Source organism: Anthonomus grandis, chromosome 19 (assembly GCF_022605725.1).
Source record: "Anthonomus grandis grandis chromosome 19, icAntGran1.3, whole genome shotgun sequence".
NCBI lineage: Eukaryota > Metazoa > Arthropoda > Insecta > Coleoptera > Curculionidae > Anthonomus > Anthonomus grandis.
This window is the reverse complement of record NC_065564.1, coordinates 1,601,795-1,627,937: the sequence shown is the minus strand read 5'-3', so window position 1 is coordinate 1,627,937 and position 26,143 is coordinate 1,601,795. Positions and strand designations below refer to the sequence as shown.

At 42.3% G+C, this 26,143-nt stretch overlaps 7 protein-coding genes across 10 annotated transcripts; 3 read left to right on the top strand and 4 right to left on the bottom strand.

Annotated features, from left to right (window-relative positions):
• Positions 1-426: 426 nt before the first annotated feature.
• On the bottom strand, positions 427-5,262 carry LOC126747151 (aspartate--tRNA ligase, cytoplasmic). Of its 3 annotated transcripts, XM_050455650.1 has the most exons (10): positions 5,148-5,262; positions 4,579-5,093; positions 4,201-4,522; positions 3,975-4,141; positions 3,376-3,906; positions 3,151-3,321; positions 2,893-3,100; positions 2,714-2,833; positions 2,457-2,526; positions 2,221-2,366 (listed from the first exon to the last, which is right to left on the bottom strand). In XM_050455650.1, the coding sequence occupies exons 1-9, from the start codon at positions 5,199-5,201 to the stop codon at positions 2,485-2,487; spliced, it is 2,130 nt and encodes a 709-aa protein (XP_050311607.1). In that variant the 5' UTR covers positions 5,202-5,262; the 3' UTR covers positions 2,221-2,366; positions 2,457-2,484. The 3 variants fall into 3 exon arrangements, with proteins under 3 accessions (XP_050311608.1, XP_050311607.1, XP_050311609.1); XM_050455652.1 differs by lacking the exon at positions 5,148-5,262 and having other exon boundaries at positions 4,584-4,725; XM_050455651.1 differs by lacking the exons at positions 2,714-2,833; positions 2,893-3,100; positions 3,151-3,321; ... (3 more) ...; positions 4,579-5,093; positions 5,148-5,262 and adding exons at positions 427-819; positions 884-1,067; positions 1,123-1,758; positions 1,903-2,161 and having other exon boundaries at positions 2,457-2,532.
• Positions 5,263-5,332: 70 nt separating this feature from the next.
• LOC126747152 (glomulin) lies at positions 5,333-7,127 on the top strand. Its single transcript, XM_050455653.1, has one exon. The coding sequence runs from the start codon at positions 5,477-5,479 to the stop codon at positions 7,112-7,114; it is 1,638 nt and encodes a 545-aa protein (XP_050311610.1). The 5' UTR covers positions 5,333-5,476; the 3' UTR covers positions 7,115-7,127.
• A 74-nt stretch (positions 7,128-7,201) lies between these two features.
• LOC126747154 (ubiquinone biosynthesis protein COQ9, mitochondrial) lies at positions 7,202-8,302 on the top strand. Its single transcript, XM_050455655.1, has 4 exons — positions 7,202-7,358; positions 7,414-7,895; positions 7,952-8,161; positions 8,223-8,302. Exons 1-4 carry the CDS (start codon positions 7,313-7,315, stop codon positions 8,256-8,258), a joined length of 774 nt encoding a protein of 257 aa, XP_050311612.1. The 5' UTR covers positions 7,202-7,312; the 3' UTR covers positions 8,259-8,302.
• Positions 8,267-9,543, bottom strand: LOC126747156 (suppressor of cytokine signaling 6). The gene is made up of 2 exons (XM_050455657.1): positions 8,746-9,543; positions 8,267-8,696 (listed from the first exon to the last, which is right to left on the bottom strand). The coding sequence occupies exons 1-2, from the start codon at positions 9,087-9,089 to the stop codon at positions 8,339-8,341; spliced, it is 702 nt and encodes a 233-aa protein (XP_050311614.1). The 5' UTR covers positions 9,090-9,543; the 3' UTR covers positions 8,267-8,338.
• A 235-nt stretch (positions 9,544-9,778) lies between these two features.
• LOC126747153 (uncharacterized protein C3orf38 homolog) lies at positions 9,779-10,798 on the bottom strand. The gene has a single exon (XM_050455654.1). It carries the CDS (start codon positions 10,649-10,651, stop codon positions 9,854-9,856), a length of 798 nt encoding a protein of 265 aa, XP_050311611.1. The 5' UTR covers positions 10,652-10,798; the 3' UTR covers positions 9,779-9,853.
• Positions 10,799-10,827: 29 nt separating this feature from the next.
• Positions 10,828-22,899, top strand: LOC126747150 (tyrosine-protein kinase Abl). Of its 2 annotated transcripts, none has more exons than XM_050455649.1 (15): positions 10,828-11,197; positions 11,295-11,333; positions 11,500-11,733; positions 11,789-12,089; positions 18,577-19,244; positions 19,303-19,623; positions 19,691-19,813; positions 19,884-20,013; positions 20,084-20,157; positions 20,215-20,387; positions 20,448-20,758; positions 20,814-21,370; positions 21,430-21,774; positions 21,830-22,130; positions 22,185-22,899. In XM_050455649.1, the coding sequence occupies exons 1-15, from the start codon at positions 11,062-11,064 to the stop codon at positions 22,447-22,449; spliced, it is 3,978 nt and encodes a 1,325-aa protein (XP_050311606.1). In that variant the 5' UTR covers positions 10,828-11,061; the 3' UTR covers positions 22,450-22,899. The 2 variants fall into 2 exon arrangements, with proteins under 2 accessions (XP_050311606.1, XP_050311605.1); XM_050455648.1 differs by having other exon boundaries at positions 20,066-20,157.
• A 61-nt stretch (positions 22,900-22,960) lies between these two features.
• On the bottom strand, positions 22,961-23,818 carry LOC126747520 (succinate dehydrogenase cytochrome b560 subunit, mitochondrial-like). Its single transcript, XM_050456208.1, has 3 exons — positions 23,654-23,818; positions 23,347-23,570; positions 22,961-23,293 (listed from the first exon to the last, which is right to left on the bottom strand). Exons 1-3 carry the CDS (start codon positions 23,668-23,670, stop codon positions 23,001-23,003), a joined length of 534 nt encoding a protein of 177 aa, XP_050312165.1. The 5' UTR covers positions 23,671-23,818; the 3' UTR covers positions 22,961-23,000.
• Positions 23,819-26,143: the final 2,325 nt, after the last annotated feature.

Here is a 26,143-nt window from a genome sequence, read left to right as displayed (position 1 = left end):
GCCATGACATTTTGGAAAATTAACCATAGGCCATGTAGACGGCTCAAACGTCATCAAAGAGAACAAAATGGCCGCCATACCGGACAATTTATTTTATTAAATAAATCAAGGGTAGCCATGACACTGTTTAAAAGTTTGGCTAATTAATCACAGATGGCGTAAGACTTCTAGAAAAATTATGAGAAACTTAGACAGTTGTTCAAATGTCAAGGGAGAAAACAAAATGGCCGCCTGACTAGAGAGTTTGTTTAATTAAATCAAGGGTGTCCATGACACTTTAAACAGTTTGTCAGATTATTCACAGATGGCGCGACACTCTAGATTACGATAAATCATAGGAGAAACCCTGTTAGAATAAACAAACATCGTAGGTGACCATGACTGCTGCACCGCCCCCTAAAATAAAAAAAAAAAAAAACTAACGGGAAAGAACCATCGAATTTTATTAATAAAAAATTATGGAGATACTCTTTTGGGGTCCCTCGGGAACATGGAGGTTTTCCGGATGTTATCCAGGCCCAAGTAGAGCATAACGACGCGTTCCAGACCGATGCCGCCCCCGGCGTGGGGCGGGCACCCGTACCTAAAGGCGTCCAGGTACCCGGCGATTTTCGCGGTATCGATCCCGTGGAATTTGGCACGTTCGCATAAAAACGGGGCGTCGTGGATCCTCTGGGCCCCGCTCAAAATCTCCTCCCCCCGCATGAACATGTCGTACGAGTTGGAGGCTTTGGGGTTCCGAGGGTCGGGCATCGTGTAAAAGGGTCGTACCGCCAACGGGTACTTGTCCAAAATGTAAAAGTCCGTGTAGTATTTGGCCTGAAGAGGAGAATGATTTTTGTTCCTTTGTTTTTTGGGTTTTGTTTCATAAAGGGGAGTTTACCTTGACCAGCCGCCCCAGCAGTTTCTCCACGGGGGTGCTCAGGTCGTCCTCCTCGCCCACCTCCACCCCCGCCTCCAGGAGCATCTTACGCGCCTCCGGAAACTCCAGCACCAGCGGAGGTTCCAGGAACGTGAACGGTTCCGTCGGAAACTGCTGGTTCACCAAAGCGATTTCCTTCTGGAAACTATATTTACTGCCTCAAAACATACACTCAAAAAAACCCTCTCTCGAATATTTACTTATCGCGGATCCCCTTGAAAATCTCGGTGAAAACGTCCCCGATAGTCGACACGACCTCGTGATAGTGGTACTGGAACGCCATCTCGAGGTCCAGCCCCACAAACTCCGTCAGGTGTCGATGCGTGTTGGAGTCCTCCGCCCTAAACACCGCCCCCACCGTAAAAACGCGATCGAAGTCGGCCGCGATCGCCATTTGTTTGTAGAGCTGCGGCGACTGCGCCAAGTAGGCGGCACCTTTGAAGTACGACACGGTGAAGACGTTGGCGCCCCCCTCGGACGCCGCCGGAATGATTTTCGGCGTGTGAATTTCCACGAAACCGCGTCGGGTCAAAGTGTCGCGAAACAGTCGACAAACGCCCCCCTCCAAACGGAAAATCGCTTGATTCGCGGCGGTTCGAAGGTCCAACACGCGATTGTCCAAGCGGGTGTCTTGATTTACGCGGATGTTTAGGGAGGTTTCCTCGTTTTCCGCTCTGGAGGCGTCCTCGATTTGTAGAGGGAGCTGCGGTTGCGAGGCCGACACCACCCACAACTCCTTGGCAACGAGTTCTACGTCACTCTGAGAGCATCCTGCTATTGGCGAGGGCACCTCGGCCACCTTAGCATGGACGTCCACTATGCTCTCCTTGGAAACACTAAAGAATTATTTTTTTTTTTATTCAATAACTCAATGACATTTCTCGAATATTTTATTGATATTTGTTAAGTTGTCATGGTGATATGAGGTGTCAAGACAAATGAATAACAAAGTTTCTAGTTGAAACCCCCCGCCCACTTACTTGCTGCAAAACTTCACCATCGCCTTGGAAACGGTGTCACAAACATTAACTAACACCTGAACGGTGTACTCTCTCTGTCTTAAAACAATAAAGCACTGTTTCCCTCTCGCTCTACTAGTGTGCAACCGAGCCCTGACCCATAAGTCTTTCCCGCTCAGTTCTTTGCTAATAACGGATAGGGGAGTGAAGGTTCTTTTGGGGGCCAAAGGGTCCGACTGAATCAGGGGCAAAGCCCCGTACTTCCCCAAAGAGACGTCCCCTAAAAGACATTAATGTAAATTATTACGCAATATTTGGTAATTATTTATAAACAAAGACCTTCTTCGGTGACCGAGTCGTTGCTATTGGGTTTTACTTGGGCGGCCTTATGTTCCGCCTTTTTGGCCGCCTTCTCGGCCCTTTTGGCCTCCTTTTTAGCCGCTTTTTTACTGTCGGTCTTCTCCGTGTCGTCGACCATGTTTACACTAAAAAAAAAACACTTGAAAACATAAGAAATTACGTTATATTATTCAAGGGGGGCTTTAATATACTTAGGGGGCACTAATTTTACTCACCCTTAGGCAAATATACTCAAAAAAACCCTCAAAACTCACTAAATTCCAGGGAGGATGCACATGACATAACCTAAAAAAAAAAAAAATGATTTCATTAGAAGTTGCTCAAGTCTGTCACAGATGGCGCGGCACTAATTCGATGTGTTGATGCAAGATGGCGCCACAACCAATTTAAAAAAAAAACGCTTAATAATTAATAATTTATTAACAAAAGAAAAACGCTTTTAAAAAATAGGATGAAGGTAATGTTTAATTACTCGATAAGGCACTTCTTGGTCCGGGGCTTGTCTCAATAAAACCACCTCCATTAAGGGATTCAAGTCGTAGTTGATGAACTTAGTTATTAAGGAAATTAGGTCCTTGAACACCCTTCCGGGCTAAAAAAAAATAATTTAAATAAGTGAGGTTATGGTGATAAAACACCCTACTAACGAACCTCGATGACTTTCGCGTGTAAGGGTCGTTTGGCATCAAAGGCGACTTGGGGGAAGATTTTGTAAGGTTTCACCTCGCAGTAGCTACGGAGGCATTTCCGGGCCCGTGCCCCGGCGGGGTTAGTTCCGGTGATTCCCAGGAGGTCTGCCAGTAAGAAAATATCCAGAGATTCAATGAGGAAGGTGTTTCTCTCCTGCTGCACCTCCAAACTGCCCATAAAAATTAGACAATTAATTAAACAATTTTTTTAGACCCTTACATCATTTTAAAAGTGTGCGCCCCTCCGTTCAATTTGAAGCTGGATATGTGCCTCACCAGCACCGGACTATAAACAACTGAATTGGCAAGAATTTTCGAAAAAACATGCAAATCCGGCCCTGCGGTCCTCAATTGTCTGTGCCACACCCAACTATCAAAATCCTCGAAAACCCTTAAAAACAAAAATTCCAGAACATTCCCCCCCCACCTACTTCCGGTTACTTACAAGTGGGCGGAGCTATATATAGGCCTGGGATACTCCAGCACCTCGACCCTAGTAAAAACGGTCGTGCGCAGGTAACGCGACTTTTGCGACAACACGTTTGTTATCAGCACGGTTGCCCCGGGCAACAGCCCAAAGTGGCACACTTGATTTTCCTGGTTGCACAGGTACAAGTCTATCGGCCATCGGGACGCGTCGTCACCCTTAAACGTGAGTTTTTCCTGTAAACTACTTCCGGTGCCGAAGTACGGTTCCCGGAAGTGACGTCGCGGGCACCACGGGGATAAATTATTGGGAACGATCACCCTCCGATGGATTTTCGCCGTCAAATCGAACATGAATTTATGGTCGGTTCGTCGCATGAACAGTTCCAACTCGTCGAAGGTGGCCGCGTGGTAGCGGGAGAGGTGGAGGGGGGCGTCCTCCGGGAACTCGATTTCCTGGATGACGCTCCTCGGGTCCAGGAGGCGGAGCTCCTGGTTCGGGTTCCCTTGGATCCGTAACTCTTTAAAAAAATACACTTTGTCTCTTTTCCTATTTCGGGAGAGAAACAAAAGACGTCAAAAGTATGAATAGTGTTTTGTTTTTTTTAGTTGGCTTACATCGGGGCATCTGAATAAATCCGATAGCAATGGTCTTCTTTTAAGAAGGAGGCCGCCCCAACCAACTCCTTGGGCATAATCAAGTAACACATGATCCAACGGTCGTTCGATTGTTTCAATCTCACCTCCAACCAACATTGGGCGGTCGAATCATAACCAACAATTGTCTAAAAGGCTTTGAACATTAGTGAATCAATTTTAATCAGAAATCACTGGACTGATGCACCTGGGACCTCTTGGAAACGATTATTTCATAACGCATCCTCTTGCTACAGTGGAGCCTGTGCCTATAAGACAAATACCTCAAATTCCTCTTGTCATACGACCTAATCATCCTGGTGACATCCCTCTCGGCCACCAATATATAAGACAAAGAAGGCCTGTCCTTGTCCTCGTAAATTTCCACCACCAGGGTGTACCTCCATATAATTATCATGCAATTATCATAGAGATCTAGATCAACCGGACCGTCCAAGAACTTCACAAACACCCAAAAAGAGTCATCCCTCAGGATCATGTTGCTATGGTTCCTGCCAATAATCATATGACTAAAACAATCGACAATAAAGTGACTCAATAAAAAAAACAAAAGACTACTGTTTACCCCACCAAAGCATACTGGCTAGGATACTGCTGGATAACGAATCCCTCAGGAAACTTCACGAATGCCTTATAGGCCTCTGAGCTGGCATTTGTTTTACATAAATCTCCCGGCACACTAATGCGTTTTTGTAAGCAATAAGTAATGGCCATCCTGACGTAATGGTCCTTGTAAAACACCCGGAGACATTTGGCAATGGTGTCCGGACTGTGCCTGGTGAACTGTTTAATGAATTTGTCAATAAACTGGAATTCTTCGTAAAAACCTTCAACGGGAGGGAGCTTCAGCAAGCGAGCCCATAAACCTTCTTCCTTATTAACATTGGTGGTCTGAGGAAACTCGTAATCGGTCTCAGGGAAAATCAGAAAGAAATTTTCACCTTTTTTAGGGTTTTTAATGGTCACCACGTCCCCCTGCACAGGCAGTACCTCCGCCACCGAGTAAACCCTGCATTTATCCCTCCTTTTACCGACAATTTCAAAGAAATTCAACAGGGGTTCAACTCTTACAACTTCACCCTAAAAACTCCCCACTTTGTACGTTCATTATAGGAAGAATTCCCGGGGGATTACCTTCAGTGTAACGTCACAATCATCGTCGGCACTACAACCTCCAATTAAAGCCATTTTTTCCCCTAAAAAACAGTTGTGTTTATCACCTTTTACCGGTCAAATGAAATCAAATTTTATTTAGGGGGTTATACGTTATTTACTATGCGTCAGACAAAGACAAACGATAAGAGAAATGTAGACAGAGGCGCCATCTCTTGTAAAAGTTGCCCGGGGGGCGCCCTCTTTCAATTCCCATGCGAACTGGCACAACATGGCAAACCACAAATGTAAACAACTAGTTTTGAGGTTAGAATCCTCGAATAGGGGTTCTATTAAATAGGGCCCCTAATATGGAGTGCGAACCTTGGCCCATGAAACTTTCGGGGTTCCCGAGGAGGGTCCAAAGGGCCCTGGAGCACCAAAAGCTCGATTACGCCAAAAGACTGTTTTCCGACCCGGAAAACGCCAATGAAATAAGGGAAAACGTTTGGGACCTCCTTCCTTTATTAGGCAAATACTTGACTGAAAAAGCTCGGGTGTTCGAGCACGAAAACTTCAACTGTTGCAAGGAATTATCGGGGCTCCTGGGGGAGATATCGGATCCGGAAGATGCCCTGCTGGCGACCCTCGCTGAAATCGAGTCTTGCCAAGATGTCACCCTATTTCTAGCGTTACTCGAACTATTTCAATTGATATTGGTGAAATTAAAGGGGAAAAGGGGCCCCCCTTTTCTGGCCCAAGAGTCTTTGAACATGTACGAGGCTTTTGTGGTCAAAATGCCTGTGCCAAGTTACACGAATTTTAGTGAAAAAGAGCGTTTAGTGGTGGACAATGGGTTAGTGGTCTCGGATATTGTTCTGGTGGTGTCCAAAGTGCTGGAGGTCTATGCAAACCTGATTGAAACGAATGGGGCCTCGTGGGTGTGGACTCTGGTGGCTCTATTAGGAAAACCGTTAAGTTTCCTTAATATTAACAAGCATAACGGAGTGAAAACTGAGGCAGGGGTGTTCTCCGAGGACATTGTGACCTTAATTTTTAAGTTTTCCAGTGATCCGGTTGCCCTCGTGAATAATTGTGAGCCCAGTTACAGGACCGGCCTGGCAAATTTAATTTATTTCATTTATTGTGAGGGAAAGTGTCTCGAATTGTGCCCCAAAGTGTACAGAGCGGAGTACATGTTTGAAACTTTTATGGGCCCCATTTGTTGGCTTATGGAAAACTCAAAAAGTGAGGTTATGCTTGAAAAAGCCCTCAAACTGGCCAAGGGTTTAATTAATCCTTTGCCAGGGCACAATTTGTCTTTTTTATATTTGGAGTGTGACTATCAGAAGCGGTTTTTTCTGTTGCTAAGCAATGAGGTTGTATTAAATAGTGAGGAGGTGGTGCGGAAAAGTGCCTTGGAACTGTTAAGTCTCTATTGCAAGTGTTTTGAGGTTAAGGGTCTCTATTTGTTAGTGAAGAATTTGTTGAAGGAGGTGTCCCATGCAGGCCTAAAGGGTTACATGATTAACCTGTACAAAGAGAGACTCGTCAAGGAGTTCCGAGGGGACACAGTGCCAGAGCACTTCAAAGGGGCCAAGCTCCGCTCACTTCTGAGACAGTTCTGTGATCTCGATGAGGACAAAAAAATGCTGCTGGAGCAATTCGATCAGATTGTGTCCACTTTAAACTTGTTACGATATTTGATCCTGAGGGACCAACGGAATGTCACAGGCTTTTGGGACTTTGCCCCCACTCTCAAGACTAATTATTTGGAGCCATTAGAGGCGTGCATAAACGCCCATAAGGAGGACATTAGGAAAAAAATTAGTGAGGGGCCAGCAAGTGGTTCGAATAGGGGTGACGTGTCTGTCACGGTGGATGGGGCTGATTTACGCCCCCTGGGGCCCCAGGAGCAGCTGAGAGAGATGCAAATGCTTCTGGTTATGTGCGATCAGCTGCAGAGCCTTCTGGATCGCGTTAACGAGCTTTTGTTTGTAAATAAATAGAGGTGGTTGCCTAGTAACGCCTTTTTTTTTTTTTGTTAACATCTGTCAATTGTAAACCGTTTGTTGCCTAATGACGCCAACAGATGGCGTGCTTAGTCAGGTTTTATTTGAGGTTATGTGCACCAAGTGACAACTGTTATGAGTGACAGTTGATAGGTAAACAAACCCATTGTGCCCATGAAAAAATAAACAAGAAAAATGTCCCTTTTAGGCGTAATTTGCAGGCTGCCAAGACAACTGAGACGTAAGTAAAAAAATCACTGATTCAATGAAGGGGTGGATCGATTTAAATCTTTTAGCCCGCGGTTCTTGTGCCCCATGGGGTTCCCACGCGAAAAACTGCTCCCAAAACAGCCCTAATGGCGATAAATACGACGAAGACATTCGCAATAAGATTCTGGAAGCCTCCCTGCCATTTGTATCAGAACTGGGATGGTCCAAAGAGTGTTTGAGCCGTGGGGCAGAGCGTTTGGGGTACCCGGGCATTACCCACGGGATGTTCAACAGGGGGGCGGGGGATTTGGTGCACCACTTCAACACCACCTCGAACCACAAGTTGGTGCAAATAATGCAACAAGTCGATCAATCAACCGGAATGACCCCGGGGCGCTTTGTGGAGTTGGCGATACAGGAAAGACTGAAAATGTTGGTGCCCTATAGGGGCAAATGGGCACAGGCCATCGCCATAATGTCTTTGCCCCCCAACGTGCCTCAAGCTTTAGCCACTTTATTGACGATGGTCGATGATATTTGTTATTATGCGGGGGACAGATCGGTGGATGTAAGTACGTCAGTAACGGCACAATGTGGCACCTTCACGAGGGTTTTTTTTAATAGTTTAATTGGTATATGAGACGCCTGGGGGTGGCGGGGGTGTATAAAGCCACGGAACTGTACCTGATTCAAGACAATTCCCTCGAACAAAAAGACACTTGGGAGTTTTTGGGGCGACGGATAGAGGAAGCGGTGCAGTTGCATGACATCATCAGCAAATCGGACATCGCTTCGCAGGGGGCCAAGGACGCGGCCAAATCGGCCTTTATCACGGTAATAATTTGAGGTTAAGTCAATGAAGAATTCACAGTCATTCATTTGTTCAAATTTTTAGGCGAGAAACATAATCGGAGTCAGCTGGAATAAGTAGCCCAAAAATGATTGTTAACGTAATAATAAAGTATTTTATTTGTTCTTAAGCGTTTCTATTGTACACACTAATATCACTGGTCAGAAGTAGTCTTCCTCTTTTAAAAAGGAAATTACTGATTGCGGTAAATGCAACTTGTCCACCTCACTGATACTTATATGTTGCCTGATAATGAACCGAGCTAAATGCTGCAAACTCCTCACCTCCTCGTAACGGGACACCGGGGTCAACAGTCGCACCGGGAAGTTCGGTGAGTCATCGGGGCCCTTGGTATAACAAAAGAGCCCCTTTTCCAAGGATATCCTTAGGGCATCGTCTATTAAATCCTTAACGGTCTTGAAGCCTTGATGGCCGAACATTTTGTACCCCGTTTGTGTATGTTCGATCCTTGCGTGCAGGGTTTTACCCACACTACGGAAAGTTATAGAGAAAACGTGCCTAAAAAATAATATTATTAATTAATTGTAATAATAAGACACCCGAGTACCTTTCGGAGGCAGAATCCCTCACTAAAAAGGCACCGTCGGGGGCCCCCTTGAGCCTCTGCTCCACCAGGGCTTTGCTGACGGGGCCCCAGTACCACACGTTCAAGGCCAACTCTGATATGTCGTCTTTGGGGCCGTGAATGGGTGGTGGGGTCACAGCGGGGGGTGTTACAACGGGACTATCCTCCACCGTACTACCGGAAAACAAATGCTTCATACGCTTGTGCCAACCTTTAAACGATCTACGGAGGGCGGAGTCTCTTTGGGGCGCGTCCTGGGAGCCTTCTTTGGCCATTTTAAGGCATTTTAGCCAGTTTTTCGCTCTCTTATTGGGTGGATTAGTCATTGTTTGTCACATTGTTACTGTGAGGCACCGATTTAATTCGTTATCGACTCCAAAGTACATCCGGGTAAAGAGTTTGATGGTTTTTAGGGCTTCAGAATGGGGGGTTTTAACAGTACTGGGGCCTAAAAGTTATTAAAAAAGTTAATAACAAAAACAGCTGATCGGTGGTGACAGCTGTCAAAGTTTGACAGATATATCGAAGGTAAACAATGTTGAAGAGCCCCAATTTATGGTAAACAGAAACGGTTTAGTGGAGCCCCAGGACACTAGGAGCTCGAAAATCAAGTTTACAATGAAAAAATGAGCCCCAAAAGTCGATTTATGATGTAAACAAAAAACATAACTGTCAAATTTGACAACCTTTTGATGACAGTTTCAAAATAATTTAATAATTAATAAACAAAAATAATTCGTTATGGAGTCAAGAATACATCCCGGTAAAGAATTTGATGGTTTTTAGGGCTTCCGAGGGGGGGTTTTAACAGTACTGGGGCCTAAAAGTTATTAAAAAAGTTAATAACAAAAACAGCTGATCGGTGGTGACAGCTGTCAAAGTTTGACAGATATATCGAAGGTAAACAATGTTGAAGAGCCCCAATTTATGGTAAACAAAAACCGTTTAGTGGAGCCCCAGGACTCCCAAAGCTTCACAATCAAGTTCCCAATTATGATATAACCAGAAAAAACTGTCAAATTTGACAACCTTTTAATGACAGTTTCAAAATAAATAAACAAAAACAATAATTTACACATAAATTTATATTCTATTCGTAAGGCAACATGAGTAAGTCATTGGTTAATTCGCTGTCACATAACCGAGGGGGGCCGAACCCCGACTGCCTTAACCTCAAATTCAAGTCGGTACTTTTGATTTTCCAATTATTGTCACAGAAGGGGTCTTTTGCCAGAAAGAACACCTGCTCGAACACCCCGGGGCATACGTCCTGCTCGTGCAGAGTCCCACAGGCCAGAACCAGCACTAACCCGTAAGGATCCACCCTGCCTTGGATCCCCTCGCTACTAGTATTCGGGTTAAAAGTGAGGTTATACTGCTGTCTGATTCCTTGTAGATTATCAATGATCTCTTGTGGATCATGCTCTATTTGTTTGGTATGACACTCATTATCGAGAAAGAGTTTTAGTTTTAATGTGGCATCGGAAAAAAAATGTTCGGGGCCGCACTGATTGTCATTCAACATTGAGTAGAACCACTGGGCGAACTGCTCGGCCATCACATTAACGTCATCACTTTGGGGCATCTCGGACAGGCCCCGACTGATTTGCCAATAGTCCGTTACAGCATCAATCAGTTCCGGTTTTGTTATAGGGAGGTGTACTTTAACATTATTCTCGTCCAAGTAGGCAAACAGGACCTCTTTAGTAATGGCTTTTCTTCTGAGGATGCTTATGGGGTCCTGAGAGTGCCTCATTACATTCTCCACGGCCTCGTCACTAGAGTAACTGGGCTTTAGGCCCTGGGTCACCGTTTTAGCCAAAGACAACAGGGTGCCTTCGTCCAGTTTCCATAAAATGGTCCTCAGGCCCTGGCTCACTATATCCATTTTATTCCCATTGGAAACAATAATAATAGAGCAAGAAACTTAGGTTAGGTTTAAGTGACACCACTGAGAACACCTCAAATTGCGTCTGTCTTTCCTAAAGCGTTTTCTCAATCCAGGGACTGTCTAAATCCAGTTTTTCCTTCACTTTACACTTCCGTTTATTGATCAAAAACAACAATGTAATAAAGTGAGGTTAAGGATGATGATGACACTGACAGCGGCTGTCACTGTCAAAACAAAATTTCAAAGCAAAATGGCCGCCCCCGTTGTACTATTGTTACTACTACTACTATAAGAGAGGTGTATTGAATGGGGCCCCCAGTGTCTGTGGCCGCCCATTTGTAATTACTCAAAGCCGCCCTCGAGGTGTCGTTCAGTGTATCGCGGGGCGGGCATGATCTTGTGCCCTCATGGGGGCGCAGAACACCAAGGAGAGAACAACCGTGTCGGGCGGCGGAACCCATTCGATAAGGGCGGCCAGGAGTCGCCCCCGGGTCGTCAAAGAAGGCCGCCAAGCGGTTTCCAACATTTTTACCGAGCACAGCGGTAAGAAACCATCACTAGTCTTTACATATGGATTGAGGGGAGCTGTTCCGAGGCCCTCGGAACCATTCACTCAAGTATTGTGTTTATTTTTTTATAGATCCAGTTAGCCTTATCAAAAAACTGCTAATTAAAAATGGTGAGTACTTGGAGAAGGCCCTTATTACACTCTCTCTGTCTCTCTTTCTGTGTGTGTATATGTCATTAATCACCAAATCACCATTTTTAATTATTCTCACTTCTTACAAGAAAGTCCTCCGACTGTTTTCATTTATATGTTTAGTGGGTTAATCGATTTGTTACAGAGGCCCTACTGCAGAGCCGCCCTCTGCCCCACATCCCCAGTCTGCCCGAGACTGATCCACCCTCTGCCCCATCCACTTCTTCTGGAGGCGGCAACTCTAGTGGGGGCGGTGGGGCTTCCACCCCCCTCTCTTTGGAAACAGCTGCCAATCGCTGGACCTCCAAAGAGAACCTTTTGGCTCAAGAGGAGGACGATCCTCAATTGTTTGTCGCTCTGTATGATTTCCAGGCGGGGGGTGAGTGACTCCTTTTAAGGGTTCTCTGATGTTGATTTTCAATTGTTTTTCTTAGGCGAGAACCAGTTGAGCTTGAAAAAGGGGGAGCAGGTGCGCATTCTGAGCTACAACAAGTCGGGGGAGTGGTGCGAGGCACATGCCTCCTCAAATTTAATCGGTTGGGTGCCCTCCAATTATGTGACTCCGGTTAATTCCCTGGAGAAGCATTCCTGGTACCATGGTCCCATTTCCAGGAACGCTGCCGAGTATTTACTGAGTTCCGGGATCAATGGGAGCTTCTTGGTGAGGGAGAGCGAGAGCAGTCCTGGACAGAGGAGCATTTCTTTGAGATACGAGGGGAGGGTGTATCATTACAGGTAAATTGGAAAAATGGTCATAAGTCAATTGGACATGTATTTATTAATTTCCAACCGATTTCCATGAAAATTGGATCATAAGGAAGGAAATTGAATTCCAAACAAAAAATGTGTCTATCAAAAATTCCATTATTCCAATAGTTTCCAAGTAAAAAAATAATGAAGTAAAAATTTCCGGGACAGAGTGGAATTTTGCCATAATTCCGTTAATTTCCAACCGATTTCCATGGAAATTGGATCATAAGGAGGAAAATTGAATTCCAAACAAAAAATGTATCTATCAAAAATTCCATTATTCCAATAGTTTCCAAGTAAAAAAATAATGAAGTAAAAATTTCCGGGACAGAGTGGAATTTCGCCATAATTCCATTAATTTCCAACCGATTTCCATGAAAATTGGATTATATGGAAGGAAATTGAATTCTAAACAAAAAATGTGTCTATAAAAAATTCCATTATTCCAATAGTTTCCAAGTAAAAAAATAATGAAGTAAAAATTTCCCGGACAGAGTGGAATTTCGCCATAATTCCGTTAATTTCCAACCGATTTCCATGGAAATTGGATCATAAGGAAGGAAATTGAATTCCAAACAAAAAAAGTATCTATCAAAAATTCCATTATTCCAATAGTTTCCAAGTAATAAATTAATGAAGTAAAAATTTCCGGCACAGAGTGGAATTTTGCCATAATTCCGTTAATTTCCAACCGATTTCCATGGAAATTGGATCATAAGGAAGGAAATTGAATTCCAAACAAAAAATGTATCTATCAAAAATTTCATTATTCCAATAATTTCCAAGTAAAAAAATAATAAAGTAAAAATTTCCGGGACAAAGTGGAATTTCGTCATAATTCCGTTAATTTCCAACCGATTTCCATGAAAATTGGATCATAAGAAAGGAAATTTAATTCCAAACAAAAAATGTATCTATCAAAAATTCCATTATTCCAATAGTTTCCAAGTAAAAAAATAATGAAGTAAAAATTTTCGGGTCAGAGTGGAATTTCGCCATAATTCCGTTAATTTCCAACCGATTTCCATGGAAATTGGATCATAAGGAAGAAAATTGAATTCCAAACAAAAAATGTGTCTATCAAAAATTCCATTATTCCAATAGTTTCCAAGTAAAAAAATAATGAAGTAAAAATTTCCGAGACAGAGTGGAATTTTGCCATAATTCCGTTAATTTCCAACCGATTTCCATGGAAATTGGATCATAAGGAAGGAAATTGAATTCCAAACAAAAAATGTATCTATCAAAAATTCCATTATTCCAATAGTTTCCAAGTAATAAATTAATGAAATAAAAATTTCCGGGTCAGAGTGGAATTTCGCCATAATTCCGTTAATTTCCAACCGATTTCCATGAAAATTGGATCATAAGGAAGGAAATTGAATTCCAAACAAAAAATGTATCTATCAAAAATTCCGTTATTCCAATAGTTTCCAAGTAATAAAATAATGAAGTAAAAATTTCCGGGACAGAGTGGAATTTTGCCATAATTCCGTTAATTTCCAACCGATTTCCATGAAAATTGGATCATAAGGAAGGAAATTGAATTCCAAACAAAAAATGTATCTATCAAAAATTCCATTATTCCAATAGTTTCCAAGTAATAAAATAATGAAGTAAAAATTTCCGGCACAGAGTGGAATTTTGCCATAATTCCGTTAATTTCCAACCGATTTCCATGGAAATTGGATCATAAGGAAGGAAATTGAATTCCAAACAAAAAATGTATCTATCAAAAATTCCATTATTCCAATAGTTTCCAAGTAATAAATTAATGAAATAAAAATTTCCGGGTCAGAGTGGAATTTCGCCATAATTCCGTTAATTTCCAACCGATTTCCATGAAAATTGGATCATAAGGAAGGAAATTGAATTCCAAACAAAAAATGTATCTATCAAAAATTCCATTATTCCAATAGTTTCCAAGTAATAAAATAATGAAGTAAAAATTTCCGGCACAGAGTGGAATTTTGCCATAATTCCGTTAATTTCCAACCGATTTCCATGGAAATTGGATCATAAGGAAGGAAATTGAATTCCAAACAAAAAATGTATCTATCAAAAATTCCATTATTCCAATAGTTTACAAGTAATAAATTAATGAAGTAAAAATTTCCGGGTCAGAGTGGAATTTCGCCATAATTCCGTTAATTTCCAACCGATTTCCATGGAAATTGGATCAAAAGGAAGGAAATTGAATTCCAAACAAAAAATGTATCTATCAAAAATTCCATTATTCCAATAGTTTCCAAGTAATAAAATAATGAAGTAAAAATTTCCGGGACAGAGTGGAGTTTTGTCATAATTCCGTTAATTTCCAACCGATTTCCATGAAAATTGGATCATAAGGAAGGAAATTGAATTCCAAACAAAAAATGTATCTATCAAAAATTCCATTATTCCAATAGTTTACAAGTAATAAATTAATGAAGTAAAAATTTCCGGGTCAGAGTGGAATTTCGCCATAATTCCGTTAATTTCCAACCGATTTCCATGGAAATTGGATCAAAAGGAAGGAAATTGAATTCCAAACAAAAAATGTATCTATCAAAAATTCCATTATTCCAATAGTTTCCAAGTAATAAAATAATGAAGTAAAAATTTCCGGGACAGAGTGGAGTTTTGTCATAATTCCGTTAATTTCCAACCGATTTCCATGAAAATTGGATCATAAGGAAGGAAATTGAATTCCAAACAAAAAATGTATCTATCAAAAATTCCATTATTCCAATAGTTTACAAGTAATAAATTAATGAAGTAAAAATTTCCGGGTCAGAGTGGAATTTCGCCATAATTCCGTTAATTTCCAACCGATTTCCATGGAAATTGGATCAAAAGGAAGGAAATTGAATTCCAAACAAAAAATGTATCTATCAAAAATTCCATTATTCCAATAGTTTCCAAGTAATAAATTAATGAAATAAAAATTTCCGGGTCAGAGTGGAATTTCGCCATAATTCCATTAATTTCCAACCGATTTCCATGAAAATTGGATTATATGGAAGGAAATTGAATTCTAAACAAAAAATGTGTCTATAAAAAATTCCATTATTCCAATAGTTTCCAAGTAATAAAATAATGAAGTAAAAATTTCCGGGACAGAGTGGAGTTTTGTCATAATTCCGTTAATTTCCAACCGATTTCCATGAAAATTGGATCATAAGGAAGGAAATTGAATTCCAAACAAAAAATGTATCTATCAAAAATTCCATTATTCCAATAGTTTCCAAGTAATAAATTAATGAAATAAAAATTTCCGGGTCAGAGTGGAATTTCGCCATAATTCCGTTAATTTCCAACCGATTTCCATGAAAATTGGATCATAAGGAAGGAAATTGAATTCCAAACAAAAAATGTATCTATCAAAAATTCCATTATTCCAATAGTTTCCAAGTAATAAAATAATGAAGTAAAAATTTCCGGCACAGAGTGGAATTTTGCCATAATTCCGTTAATTTCCAACCGATTTCCATGGAAATTGGATCATAAGGAAGGAAATTGAATTCCAAACAAAAAATGTATCTATCAAAAATTCCATTATTCCAATAGTTTACAAGTAATAAATTAATGAAGTAAAAATTTCCGGGTCAGAGTGGAATTTCGCCATAATTCCGTTAATTTCCAACCGATTTCCATGGAAATTGGATCAAAAGGAAGGAAATTGAATTCCAAACAAAAAATGTATCTATACACATCTCGTGAGAGTAATAGTTTCCAAGTAATAAAATAATGAAGTAAAAATTTCCGGGACAGAGTGGAGTTTTGTCATAATTCCGTTAATTTCCAACCGATTTCCATGAAAATTGGATCATAAGGAAGGAAATTGAATTCCAAACAAAAAATGTATCTATCAAAAATTCCATTATTCCAATAGTTTACAAGTAATAAATTAATGAAGTAAAAAATTTCCGGGTCAGAGTGGAATTTCGCCATAATTCCGTTAATTTCCAACCGATTTCCATGGAAATTGGATCAAAAGGAAGGAAATTGAATTCCAAACAAAAAATGTATCTATCAAAAATTCCATTATTCCAATAGTTTCCAAGTAATAAAATAATGAAGTAAAAATTTCCGGGACAGAGTGGAGTTTTGTCATAATTCCGTTAATTTCCAACCGATTTCCATGAAAATTGGATCATAAGGAAGGAAATTGAATTCCAAACAAAAAATGTATCTATCAAAAATTCCATTATTCCAATAGTTTACAAGTAATAAATTAATGAAGTAAAAATTTCCGGGTCAGAGTGGAATTTCGCCATAATTCCGTTAATTTCCAACCGATTTCCATGGAAATTGGATCAAAAGGAAGGAAATTGAATTCCAAACAAAAAATGTATCTATCAAAAATTCCATTATTCCAATAGTTTCCAAGTAATAAATTAATGAAATAAAAATTTCCGGGTCAGAGTGGAATTTCGCCATAATTCCGTTAATTTCCAACCGATTTCCATGAAAATTGGATCATAAGGAAGGAAATTGAATTCCAAACAAAAAATGTATCTATCAAAAATTCCATTATTCCAATAGTTTACAAGTAATAAATTAATGAAGTAAAAATTTCCGGGTCAGAGTGGAATTTCGCCATAATTCCGTTAATTTCCAACCGATTTCCATGGAAATTGGATCATAAGGAAGGAAATTGAATTCCAAACAAAAAATGTATCTATCAAAAATTCCATTATTCCAATAGTTTCCAAGTAATAAATTAATGAAATAAAAATTTCCGGGTCAGAGTGGAATTTCGCCATAATTCCGTTAATTTCCAACCGATTTCCATGAAAATTGGATCATAAGGAAGGAAATTGAATTCCAAACAAAAAATGTATCTATCAAAAATTCCATTATTCCAATAGTTTACAAGTAATAAATTAATGAAGTAAAAATTTCCGGGTCAGAGTGGAATTTCGCCATAATTCCGTTAATTTCCAACCGATTTCCATGGAAATTGGATCATAAGGAAGGAAATTGAATTCCAAACAAAAAATGTATCTATCAAAAATTCCATTATTCCAATAGTTTCCAAGTAATAAATTAATGAAATAAAAATTTCCGGGTCAGAGTGGAATTTCGCCATAATTCCGTTAATTTCCAACCGATTTCCATGAAAATTGGATCATAAGGAAGGAAATTGAATTCCAAACAAAAAATGTATCTATCAAAAATTCCATTATTCCAATAGTTTCCAAGTAATAAAATAATGAAGTAAAAATTTCCGGGACAGAGTGGAGTTTCGCCATAATTCCGTTAATTTCCAACCGATTTCCATGGAAATTGGATCAAAAGGAAGGAAATTGAATTCCAAACAAAAAATGTATCTATCAAAAATTCCGTTATTCCAATAGTTTCCAAGTAATAAAATAATGAAGTAAAAATTTCCGGGACAGAGTGGAGTTTTGCCATAATTCCGTTAATTTCCAACCGATTTCCATGAAAATTGGATCATAAGGAAGGAAATTGAATTCCAAACAAAAAATGTATCTATCAAAAATTCCATTATTCCAATAGTTTACAAGTAATAAATTAATGAAGTAAAAATTTCCGGGTCAGAGTGGAATTTCGCCATAATTCCGTTAATTTCCAACCGATTTCCATGGAAATTGGATCAAAAGGAAGGAAATTGAATTCCAAACAAAAAATGTATCTATCAAAAATTCCATTATTCCAATAGTTTCCAAGTAATAAAATAATGAAGTAAAAATTTCCGGGACAGAGTGGAGTTTCGCCATAATTCCGTTAATTTCCAACCGATTTCCATGGAAATTGGATCAAAAGGAAGGAAATTGAATTCCAAACAAAAAATGTATCTATCAAAAATTCCGTTATTCCAATAGTTTCCAAGTAATAAAATAATGAAGTAAAAATTTCCGGGACAGAGTGGAGTTTTGCCATAATTCCGTTAATTTCCAACCGATTTCCATGAAAATTGGATCATAAGGAAGGAAATTGAATTCCAAACAAAAAATGTATCTATCAAAAATTCCATTATTCCAATAGTTTACAAGTAATAAATTAATGAAGTAAAAATTTCCGGGTCAGAGTGGAATTTCGCCATAATTCCGTTAATTTCCAACCGATTTCCATGGAAATTGGATCAAAAGGAAGGAAATTGAATTCCAAACAAAAAATGTATCTATCAAAAATTCCATTATTCCAATAGTTTCCAAGTAATAAAATAATGAATTAAAAATTTCCGGCACAGAGTGGAATTTCGCCATAATTCCATTAATTTCCAACCGATTTCCATGAAAATTGGATTATATGGAAGGAAATTGAATTCTAAACAAAAAATGTGTCTATAAAAAATTCCATTATTCCAATAGTTTCCAAGTAAAAAAATAATGAAGTAAAAATTTCCCGGACAGAGTGGAATTTCGCCATAATTCCGTTAATTTCCAACCGATTTCCATGAAAATTGAATCATTCGAAAGGGATTTTCAATTCCTCAAACACTCTCGGAGTTTTCCTCCTCTAGAATCAACGAGGACCAAGAAATGAAGGTTTTCGTGACCGCCGAATCGAAATTCAACACTCTGGCCGAGCTCGTGCACCACCACTCGATGTCCTCGGACGGGCTCATCACCCAACTGTTGTACCCCGCCCCCAAACACAACAAACCGACGGTTTTCCCGCTCAGTCCGGAACCGGACGAGTGGGAGATCAACCGGACCGACATCGTGATGAAACACAAATTGGGCGGCGGCCAATACGGCGACGTCTACGAGGCCTTTTGGAAGCGGTACAACATGACGGTGGCGGTCAAGACCCTCAAGGAGGACACGATGGCCCTCAAGGACTTTCTGGAGGAGGCGGCCATCATGAAGGAGATGAAACACCCGAACCTGGTGCAGCTGATGGGCGTCTGCACCCGCGAGCCGCCCTTTTACATCATCACCGAGTTCATGAGCAAAGGGAACCTGCTCGACTATTTGAGGAACGCGAACAAGGAGCAAATCGACGCGGTCGTACTCATGTACATGGCCACGCAGATCGCGAGCGGCATGAGCTATTTGGAGTCGCGCTGTTTCATCCATAGGGACTTGGCGGCACGCAATTGTTTGGTCGGGGAAAATCACTTGGTTAAAGTCGCGGACTTCGGCCTGGCCCGTCTTATGAGGGACGACACCTATACGGCCCACGCCGGTACTATAATTGACACCTTGTGGCATATGCGTTTGTTAATTTTTGGGGGTGTTTTTAGGGGCGAAATTCCCGATCAAGTGGACCGCCCCCGAGGGGTTGGCCTACAACAAGTTCTCCACCAAATCGGACGTGTGGGCCTTCGGGATTTTACTGTGGGAAATCGCGACTTACGGCATGTCCCCTTATCCGGGGGTGGACTTGACCGACGTGTACCACATGTTGGAGAAGGGCTACAGGATGGAAATCCCCCCCGGGTGCCCCCCCAAGATCTACGAGCTGATGCGTCAGTGTTGGCAGTGGCATGCCAACGACCGCCCCACTTTCAAGGAAATCCACCATGCCTTGGAAAATATGTTTCAGGAGTCGAGCATCACTGAGGGTGAGGCACCATCTCTCTCTCTCTCTCTCTCAAACACGTCATGTTTATCATTTGTTTGTTTAAATAGAGGTGGAGAAGCAGTTGCTTGGCAACGAACTGATGGTGTTCCCGGGGGCGGCGCATAAAAAGTCCCACCACTCGGGGAGCACCGGAAACCTGCACGGCTTAATCGGGATCAACGACGCATCAGGTAGTAGGCGGCGATGCCGCACTCCTCCTCCCTCGTTGCCACGGTAATGATTGTTTTGTTTATTATGTAGAGCTGACTGGCAGCACCATGGCAATGAAACTAACAACGTTCACGGGGCAGCAGCAACAGTCGAAAGTGCAAATGAGACGGACGACGAATAAAAAAGGAAAGACGGCGCCGGCGCCGCCCAAGCGCACCAGGTAAGTCAAGAGTGCCGCGACAGGTCCGGACCAATCACGTTTTACATTGCAGCCTGCTGTCTTCTTGCAGTTCGTTTCGCGACAGTACTGCCGACGAAAACGGGGGCGGCTGCGCGACAGCGGGAGGCGGCCAAGAAATGGACGGTATGCCGACGATATGACGCTCTATTTTATTATTAATTAATGAATGATTTGTTGCAGGTCAAACCGAAGGGGCGGCAGCTGATTTACAGGATCAGACGCCCGATACGGACGACTCCGGGGCGCAGACTTATCCGGAAGGACGGGGGGCGGCTACCGCGCATCCGCTCATAGGTAGCCGGGGGAAAAAGTTGAAGATCGCCCCCGTGGCTCTTAAAGACCCCATGGGCCCAGTTAGTTCATTTGTTTTTTTTTCTATTCTTTTTTTAATTTAAAAACTTTCTTTTACGTAGATTCAAGTGGCCGCCCTCGAGGTGCAGAACGTGCGCAAGGCCATCAGTCGTTACGGCACTTTGCCGAAGGTGGCGCGGATCGGCGCCTACTTGGAGTCGCTGCGTCAAAGCAACGCCGCCCCCTCTACCGGGGAGGAATCCGGCGAGGGACCCACGCCCCGCTCTTTATCGCCGCGTGCGCCGCCCCAAATGATCCGCTCCAACTCTTCGAGCGGGGTGGTGGGCGGGGCGGCTACTTCCACCAGCGCCGCGCCGCCCCCTCCCGGGTCCCCTACCGGGGTCAAGTTGGCGCGCGCTCGCAATTTTTCCCGGTACGTTCATTTGTTTTGTTTTCTTTTTTCTTGAATTTTTTAATTTTTTTTGTAGAACGACCGCCGCCCCCACTGCGGCCGCCTCCGATCTGCGTTCCAGTTTGCGCACGTTCAAAACGCCGCCCCGCACTTCGTTCCGCTCGCCGCCCACCCAGCGGCCGCCCACTCTGGCCGACTTGGAGTTTCCGCCGCCGCCCCCGCCGGAACTGTTCGACCTGCCGCCCCCCACCAAGAAAATCGTACCGATGTCCCCCATGTTGCCTAGTAACAACAACAACAACCGGAAATTGGTGACGAGTACCTCGTGCGCGGTAGGCGAGGACGTGAGCAACCCCCGCCCCTCCGTGGAGGAGGCGAGCAGTCGCTTCGGGGTCAGTTTGAAGAGGAGGGGCAGCCCGAGTCACGTGGAAGCGGAACCGCCGTCGGTGCCGCCCCCGCCGCCGCCTCCGCCGCCCCTGCCCTCCACCGTCAAGAAGGAGATGGAGCTGAAACTGGTGGCGGAGATTAAGGAGCGGGCGGACCAGAAGGGACGAGGGGGAGCGACGCCGCCCTCGTTGCTAAGCGGCGAGAGTTCGTCCCTGAGCATGTGCCATGACCCCGTGTCCCAATTGGGTGAGAGAGTACCTTTGATGCTCTTTTGTTTTATTATAATTAAATTCTTTTGTTTTAAGTAACCGAACTGTCTCAGTCCTTGAACTTGGAGGGGGGGCGGAAGAATGCCCAGCAACCTCAGAAACTCATCGATTTCAAGTCGCGGCTAAGGAAAGTGGAGGGGGAAGAGCAGCAACCGGAAGTGAAACTTCAACAACCGGAAGAAGGAGGCGAGAGTAAACGTAAAAGTACCGGAAGTATCAGCAGCTTGAAGAAGCTGTGGGAGGGAGGGGGCGACTACGCCTCCACCGCCGTCCAGTTGAGTCCGAAGTTGGCCTTGAAAGGGGCGGCCCCGGACCTGGAACACTCGCCCGTAGACAACTCGGACGATTCGTCGTGTAGGATGGAGCGCAGTGTCGGATCAGGTGAAGTTTTTAATTAAAATTGTCATTAATTAATTAAATTAATTTTTTTTTGCAGAAAAGTCCCTGGGAAGCAAATCTTCCTCGGATAAAAAGTGGAGTGGGGAGGAAAAGCCGCAGATCCCCACCAAACCGCAGGTGGGGGTCAAAAAAAGCGGAGGGGCGGGTCTAAGGGCGATTTACGCCACCCCTTTGGCACCGCCCCCCGATAAACAACAACAACAACAAGAGCAAGAGGGGGGCGGCGAGGACAACCACCACCAGGAAGAAGAGGAGGCGGAGGAGAAACAAAAGAGCGACAAGGAGAGCATCCTGGAAATCTCTCAGGCCTTGGAGAACACCCTCAACAACATAAACAAGTGAGTACACTCTAACCCAAGAACTTGCGAGAAAAAACAAATGAATCGCCTTAGGACCAACGGGGGGGCGGCCGTATCGACGGCCACGTGGCTACAGATCTCGGACAAGATCGGGCTGTTGCACGGCTCGTGTTTGGACTACGCGGACCACGTGACCCCTCCCCACCTCAAGTTTCAGTTTCGCGAGTTGCTCGGGCGACTGGAGGCGGAGGGGCGGCGCATGAGGGCGGCCGCCGCCCGCAACCAGCAGGAGAACGCCCGGAGCGTCGCCGAGGTGAACAACACGATCCGGGACGTGATTAACGTGGTGTTTCGATAGAAATGACTTTTGGTTTTTTATCTCTCTCTCTCTCTCTCTCTGTTTTGGTTTCAAGAAAAAAGAAGAAGAAGACTGATTTTGATTGGTTGCATTTGTTTTTTTTTTTTTTTTCACTGAACTGTGATACGTTTTTTGTTTTGCTCTTGTCCCGGGTCACTCACTCTCTGTCTCACTCTTTTATCATATACATTATGCTAGTCTCTCTCTCTCTGTTAAAAAAATGTAATTCGTCATCTTAAGGTCTAATTAGGGTTTTTTGTACAATCCAAAGATTAAGTGTAAAACTATTAGTTAGGTTAGGATTATGGTTAAACAGTAGCGTTGGATGCTCTCTCTGTCTCTCTCTCTCCTGTACATACGTAGTCGATTATTTATTTCTTTTTATTGTCATTATAATACGCTCATTGATATTTTATACCCCAACGACAAATATATGCAAGTTCGCAGTCACTTTAGTGTTTTCTTTCTTTAACCACCCCCTCTCACTCACATCCAGAAAAAAACAATTGAACAAAAAAAACAAATGAATTTATTTCAATAAACAAAATACCTTAAAAAGAAGATCCGGACAAGGCAATGGCCGTGCCCAATGCCACCAGGAGCATGGTGTATCCGGTGGCATAAACCTCCTTGATGGTCAAGAACCGGGCGGTATCCCACAGGAGATGCCTGATCCCGTTGAAAAAGTGATAAGTCAACGGGAAGGCGAAGAAGAATTTTAGGGCAAACATGGGCAGAGCCCCGATTTCCATACACTTCAACTGTTCAATGTAAAACTCAATGGGGCAGGGCAGGTATAAGGCGGCCATGCTCAAAGCCACCAGGTACCCCGTCAGTACCATCCCTAAAACTCGTTTTTAAGGAATGAACGGAAATTAAAAGGAAAACATCGCTCACCGGTGGCCCTATGGGATATGGACAAAATGGCGGTCAGTTGGGGCTTGTAAATGGTCAAATGGGGCGACTGGGGTCTGCCCAGTCGCATGTTTTTCTCGTCGTGACTCTCGTGCTTCTCGGCCACCGCCGGGGCGCATTTAATCGTCGCCCCCCGCACGAAATTGTTCACTAATTTGACGTTTTGGGGACGCAGAATGGGGCCGTTGAGACTTCGCCCCGCCAATCTACAATCAAAATAACGGGGGTTACGTAATAACGCGTCAAAAAAAAACCCCTTTTCAGACGGGGCTTTCTTATGCGAATTTACCTGAAAATTAATGACATTTTAAGGGAGATTCTGTTCAATTTCGGAGGCTATGCCCTTATTTTCCTGTTTAGGAATTGAATATTATTTTTTTTTCTTATTTAAAAGAGCTTTTTTGACATAATTTCAGTTTGACACTGACAGCTGTCCAAACACCTGAGACTCCTACCTACAACTAGGGTAAATTTGCACGGGTGGCGCCACCTACCAAACGATAAGCGAACTGTCGTAGTTCGAGTATGGCAAGAAAGATGGCGCTAAAAATATGTCGCCATAACAAGTGATGTGATATTCAAAATAAAAAAACACCCTATAAAGTAAGAGTGTTTTAATTAACAGGGAGAATGTCACGGCAACCTACAAATGAATGAATAAAATATACATATTATTAAATGAGTTTTAAAAAAAAAAAAAAAATAATAGAAGGAGGGGGGAGCCCACCACCCTCGTACCACCGAAGTACGTCCGGTTGCATACCTCGGTGCCTCCGTGAATAAATATTATTAAATTCGCCCGAATATTTATTCATTAATTTGTAAAAAAATTCCCTCCTTCTATTAAAAAAAAAAAATTAAAATATATTTATAATATTAATAACATAACTATAATTACAATAATATTGATAATATTACAATAAAATTAATAATAACAATAATAATAATAACACACCATAACACTCACACTAACACTCTCAATATAAAAAAAACACATTTTCCAGATGATCCAGACAGTAACAAACACACAAAATTTTCTTCTTCTTCTTCTTCTTCTTCTCCTTCTCCTTCTCCTTCTCCTTCTCCTTCTTCTCCTTCTCCTTCTTCTCCTTCTCCTTCTCTTTCTCCTTCTTCTCCTTCTCCTTCTTCTCCTTCTCCTTCTCCTTCTCCTTCTCCTTCTCCTTCTCCTTCTCCTTCTCCTTCTCCTTCTCCTTCTCCTTCTCCTTCTCCTTCTTCTCCTTCTCCTTCTCCTTCTCCTTCTCCTTCTCCTTCTCCTTCTCCTTCTCCTTCTCCTTCTCCTTCTCCTTCTTCTTCTTCTTCTTCTTCTTCTTCTCCTTCTTCTTCTTCTTCTTCTTCTTCTTCTTCTTCTTCTTCTTCTTCTTCTTCTTCTTCTTCTTCTTCTTCTCTTTTTATCCTTTTTCTCTTCTTTCTCTCCTGCTTTTCCTCTTCCTCTTTCCTTCTCCTCCTCTTCTTCCTCCTCCCTCTACTCTTCCTACTCTTCTTCTTTTTCTACTTCTTCCTTCTCTTTTTTATTTTTCTTCCGTTTCCTCTTCTCCTTCTTTTTTTTTTCTTTCTACCTCCTTCTCCTCCTTCTGTTATTTCTTTTCCTGTTTCTTTAACTCCTTCACCTCTTTTCCTTCATTCTCTTTTTCTTCTTTTCCCTCTACCTCTCCCTTTTATTTTTTCCCCTTCCTCCTTTTCTTCCTTCTTTTCTTCTGCTCCTCTCCTTTTTATTCCTCGACCTCTTCATCCTCTTCTTCTTCGTCTTCCACTTCTCCTTACTCCTCCTCTTCCTATTTGCTCTTCTCCTCCTTCATATTTCTCCCCACCTTTTTGTTCTTCTCTTTCTCTTCTTCTTCCTTCATCTCTTTTTCCTGCTCTCCTAATTTTTCATCTTCTTCTTCCTTCTCTTCTTCATCCTTCTTTATTTCTGTTTCTTCTTACTCCTACAACCTTTTCTACTTCCTTCTTTCTCTTGTTCCATTTCTTCTTCCTCCTCTTCACTTTCCTCTTCCTCATATGCCTTCTCCTGTTTTTTTCTTTCTCCTTCTCTTCTCCTCCTTCTTTTTCTCTCCTTCTTCTCCTCTTCCCTCTCCTCCTCTTTCTCCTTCTCATCTTCTTTTTCTTCACTTTTATCTACTTTCTCCTTTCCCTGTTCTTCTTTCTCCTCTTCTTCTTCTTCTTAATTTTCTCTCTCTTATTCCTTTTCTTCCTTATCATCTTTGATGAGTTGCGCCTCTTTTTTCTTTTCCTCCTTCTTTTACTCCATGTCCTCTTCTCCTTCATTCTCCTCTTCTTCTTTTACCTCTACCTTCCTCTTTTATTTCTTCCTCTTTCCCCTCATCTTTTCTCACCCCTTCCTCCTCTTCTTTTTTTTCTTCTTTCTTCTTCTGTTCTCTTTCTTCTTCCTCCTTCTTTTCTTCTGTTCTTCTTTTTTTATTCCTCGACCTCTACCTTCTTCTCCTCCTCTTCTCTTTATCCTGTTCTTCTTTGTCTTCCTTCTTCTTGCTCCTCCTCTTATTCCTCCTTTTCTTCATTTTCCTCTTCCTCATTCCTCTCCGTCAATTTTTTTCATTTGCTCCTCATATTTATATTTCTGTGTTAAGACATATCACAAAAAGGGAGAATACTCATTCTCCTGTTCTTGTTCTTCCTCCTTTTTCTTCTTCTCTTCTTCCTCCTCCACTTTATTCCCTCTTCTTCATGTCCCTCTTCCTGTTTTTTTTCATCCTCCTTCCCTTCCTCTTTCCCCTCCTCATTTTCTTCCTTCTTCTTCTTC